This window comes from Lycium ferocissimum, unplaced genomic scaffold (genome assembly GCF_029784015.1).
Source record: "Lycium ferocissimum isolate CSIRO_LF1 unplaced genomic scaffold, AGI_CSIRO_Lferr_CH_V1 ctg6687, whole genome shotgun sequence".
Classification (NCBI taxonomy): Eukaryota; Viridiplantae; Streptophyta; class Magnoliopsida; order Solanales; family Solanaceae; genus Lycium; species Lycium ferocissimum.
The window spans coordinates 67,436-71,898 of record NW_026726459.1 but is presented as its reverse complement, the minus strand read 5'-3'; the positions used below and the strand labels follow the sequence as shown (position 1 = coordinate 71,898).

The 4,463-nt window shown below is 40.1% G+C and overlaps 1 protein-coding gene across 1 annotated transcript; it reads right to left on the bottom strand.

Moving 5' to 3' along the window:
• Positions 1–1,980: 1,980 nt before the first annotated feature.
• LOC132045437 (uncharacterized) lies at positions 1,981–4,200 on the bottom strand. Its single transcript, XM_059436017.1, has 2 exons — positions 2,623–4,200; positions 1,981–2,323 (listed from the first exon to the last, which is right to left on the bottom strand). The coding sequence occupies exon 1, from the start codon at positions 3,813–3,815 to the stop codon at positions 2,802–2,804; it is 1,014 nt and encodes a 337-aa protein (XP_059292000.1). The 5' UTR covers positions 3,816–4,200; the 3' UTR covers positions 1,981–2,323; positions 2,623–2,801.
• Between the last annotated feature and the right edge of the window lie 263 nt (positions 4,201–4,463).

Sequence of the window (4,463 nt, the reverse complement as noted above, 5' to 3'; positions counted from 1 at the left end):
AATTGTAAGATATAGAAGTTTCCCAACAAGTTTTTGGTAACTCCCCCTGTCTTCCAATGCATCATCTTGAAGTTGCCTTTGGTCTTCTAACACTACATCTGTGGCCTTGGCTTTCACAATCTCATCAAATGCAAGACTGGTAAGTTTGAGGTTTTGTTCCATGGGTGTCTCCTTATGTTTGGAACCTGATAGGCCAACTTCAGAAATCATTTCAAGGGCATATTTTCTCTGTGACATTAGTATGCCCTCCTTTTGATCTAGCAAACTCTATCCCCAAGAAATACCTCAGTTCACCTAAATCCTTAAGTTTGAATTTTTTGTGCAGTGCTTCTTTGGAATTCTGAATTTCTATCGAGTCATTTCCTGTGACCGTAGATCATCTACATACACAAGTATAAGTACAAACTTGTTGTGGATTCTCTAGTGAATAGAGTAGTCATGCTTACTTTGTTGAAAACCGTGAAGAAAGGAGGGCTCGAGTAAGCTTGAGGTTCCATTGTCCGGAAGCTTTGCTTCGATCCCATAGAGAGATTTTAGTAGCCTACATACCTTAGTCCCCCTTGGCTACTAAAACCCCCGAGGTAGAGACATATAGACTTCTTCCTCAAGATCACCATTGAGAAAGGCATTGTGAACATCCATTTGGTAAATAGGCCGATTAGCTTAAGGGCAAAGCGAGGCAATAACGGCTCTACGAGTAAGCTTAGCAACCGGAGAAAAAGTGTCATGAAAGTCAAGACCCTCCTGCTGAGTGTATCCCTTAGCCACAAGCCTGGCTTTGAACCTCTCAACTGAACCATCAGCATGGTATTTAATCTTGAAAACCCACTTACACCCAATGGGAGTGTGACCAGGAGGTAAATCTACAACCTCCCAAGTATGATTCTGCTCAAGGGCCTCAATCTCAAGCTGCATAGCCTTGATCCATCTATCATCTTTAATGGCTTGAGAATAGGTGGAAGGTTCAGTGTCAGAAGAGAAAGAGGCTAGAAAGCATTGATATTTAGGGGGAAGGTGAGAATAAGAGACAGAGGGCAATAGAGTGAGGAGAAGAGGAAGGAAGTGGTGGATGAGCATAATCAGTCAACCAAATAAGAGGTCAGTGGGTCCGCACGACCTTAGGAGGATGAGTGGGAGAGGGTGCGAGAAAGAAAGGGAGAAGACACGGCAGAAGATGTGAGGATGAAGAAGAGGGAGAAAGAGAAGAAGGAACAGGTGGTGAGACAGGAAGGGAGGAGGAAGGAGGAGGGAGAGGAGGAGCAGGTGGAAAATCAGCAAAAAACTGAGTTGATGTTGGAAATCGAAGAATAGAGGAAATGAGACTTAGGGAAGGTGAAGGGAAAAATGTTTTCCCTGAAAGACACATCCCTACTAACAAACAGTTTAGCAGTAGCAATATCATAGACCTTATAGCCCTTTGTTGTGGATGGATAACCCATGAAAACACCAGGAATGGATTTAGAGGAAAATTTGTTAGAAAAATTGGGCTTAGTGGCATAACAAAGGCAACCTAGAACTTTGATGTGATCAATAGAGGGTGGTTTAGAGTGAAACAACTCATATGGAGATTTTCCATGGAGAATAGGGCTAGGTAATTTATTAATAATGTAGGATGCAGTGAGGAGACACTCCCCCCAGAATTTGAGAGGAATATGAGCTTGGAATCTTAAAGCTCTACTGACCTCAAGGAGGTGTCTATGTTTCCTTTCCACAACTCCATTTTGTTGTGGAGTGTGGACACAACTACTTTGATGAACAATTCCTTTAGATTTAAACAGGTTAAGACAAAGAGCATTCAGGAACTCAAAACCATTATCAGATCTAAGAACTTTAATAGAAGTACCAAACTGTGTGGCAACAAGTTGAATAAAGTCTTGCAAGACAACATATACATCACTTTTCAATCTCAAAAGGAAAGTCCATGTTATTCGAGAATAGTCATCTACAAGGGTGAGAAAGTATCTATGGCCATTATAAGTACTTACCCTATATGGACCCCACACATCCATATGAACAAGATCAAAGGCCTAACATTTTGTGGTACTAATGGGAAAGGAATCTGGTTTGTTTAGCTAATGGGCATACATGACAAATACAAGACTTTGAACTAGTAAACAAATTTCTTATAGTTGGGATTTTCTGCAAGGTGGTGAAAGGGGCATGGCCAAGTCTTTGATGCCATAGAATGTTGGGTACGGAACTGTGTCTGAACTGTAGAAGAAAGGCACTGAGGAGTGGAAGCAGCAGCAGGTGTGGAAGGATTGAGGATGTAAAGTCCACCCTTGTGCTTACCAATCCCCTTCACCATGCCACTGTAGAGGTCCTGAAATAGGCAAAAATCAGGATAGAAAGTAACAGAACAGTTCAGATCTCTAGTGTACTTTGAAACAGACAACAAATTAAATTTGAATTCAGGGACATAGAGCACATTTTTAAGGGATTGATTAGGGAATATAGGACAAGAACCAATGTGTGTAATCTTAGTACTATCACCATTTGGGAGTTGGACTGTTGTGTGGCCAGTAACAGGAACAGGAGATGATAAAAGTTTCAAGGAAGCAGCCATATGATTAGAAGCCCCAGTATCTATTATCCAATGGATTTGTTCAAGGATGGATTTACCTGTCATGTTGGCCATAGCTGCTGACTGAGCTGAGGGATCTGCTGGACCTTTTCCTTTGCACAACATTTTTAGCATTCTCACAATCTGATCATATTGCTCATTTGTAAAGACAGGAGTAAGGGCAGGAGCAGTGGTACCATCTGTGTTCTGGACTTCTACACTTGAGGTCATGTTGGCATTATGAACCATAGGAGCAACACTTCCTGAGCTCATGTAGGCATTGGAGCATGGTAGTAGCATTTTCATATGCACTCTTCTTCCTATTGTTGAACTTGAAATGAGATGGATAACCAACCAGTTTGTAACAACTATCCCTTGTGTGTCCCTTCATCTTACAATGGTCACAAATCAGATGTGCATTTGTGAACCTCTTTCCCCTTATGTGGGATGCATTTGCAGTTATTGGACCACTACTATCATTCTCCAATGGTGCTTGCCCTAGCACCCCTGAATGTGAACTAGATGCTCCATGAATTCTCTGATTCTCCTCTTGAATGAGCATGGAGTAAGTTTGGTCCAGACTAGGAACTGGATCCATCATTAGAATGTGACTTCTCTGATGAGCATATGTATCATTTAGGCCCATCAGGAACTTCATCAATTTCTGCTGGTGTAGGAACTCAACAAATGCCCTAGACTTAGGACAATCACACCCTGGGAATGGTATGACTGACTCAAACTCAGCCCACAAATCACATAATCTGGTGAAGTAAACTGCTACACTAGATGTTCCTTGTGATAGACTACTAACTTCTCTGTTCAAGTGATACACCTTGCTAGCATTAACCTTGTCAAATCTATCCTTTAGGACACTCCAAATCCTCTGAGCACTTGAGGAATAAACAATTCCTTTCCTCAATTCATGTGCTACTGAATTCATAATCCATTGTTGAACAATAGCATTGCACCTATCCCACTGATGTGTTCGAAAGGCATCATTTTCGTAATCTTCCCTCTTACAACTGCCATCAATAAAACCTATTTTGTTCTTCACAAGTAATGACAATTTCATAGATCTACTCCATTCGGAGTAGTTCTCAGATCCTATAAGCAATTGAGGAACAAGTGTAACTCCAGGTGTATCAGATGGATGAACATACAGCGGGTCATTACAATCAAGCACTTGACTGTTAATAGATGCAGACGCAGTTGCATTCAAGTTAACTACATTAATGGGAGTTTCTGGTGCCATTTCAGTTTGTTCAAGTGAATTAATCAACAATTCAACTTCAATCTAAACGAAATCTAGAAGGAAATCGCAATCGAACAATGAATAGAAAACTCGATTGCACACAGAACTCGATTGCACACAGATTTTCGCACAATCAATAGAAAAAGAAGAAAAAAGGAAATTAACACTGAATCGATCTTACTTAGCAGCTTCCTGTGGATCGTTGTGAACTCAGCTTTGATACCATGTTAAAAGCAGCTCGAATTCAGCCATGGAAGCTTAAGAACCTACAATGGAGGTTCATCAATGGAAGAAGGAAGAGAGAGGAGTCAGTTAGAGAGAAGAGAGAGAATGGGAAAAAAGAATTAACTAACTCAATTCCAATCTGAAGATTACAGCTGTATATATAAAAATATCTAATCTAACAAACTTATCCCTAATTCAGTTATTTGTACAGCTCATTAACTAACTAACTTCTACTTGATCTGGTACAACAAAAACAGCACTGTGTACAACTAAGCTTACTCTATCCTTTATCTACATTTCTACAAAATCAAAATAAGTTTAGACTCTTAGAAAGCAAGAATTCATGAAAAATTATAAACAAACAAATGGATAGTGATAATTAGATATCCATGTTATCCATATGGAAATCTTTTTTAGTGGATA

Bases quoted from the DNA above. Each gene is read 5' to 3' on its own strand.
- LOC132045437 (XM_059436017.1), bottom strand. From the start codon at position 3,815: ATGGCACCAGAAACTCCCATTAATGTAGTTAACTTGAATGCAACTGCG.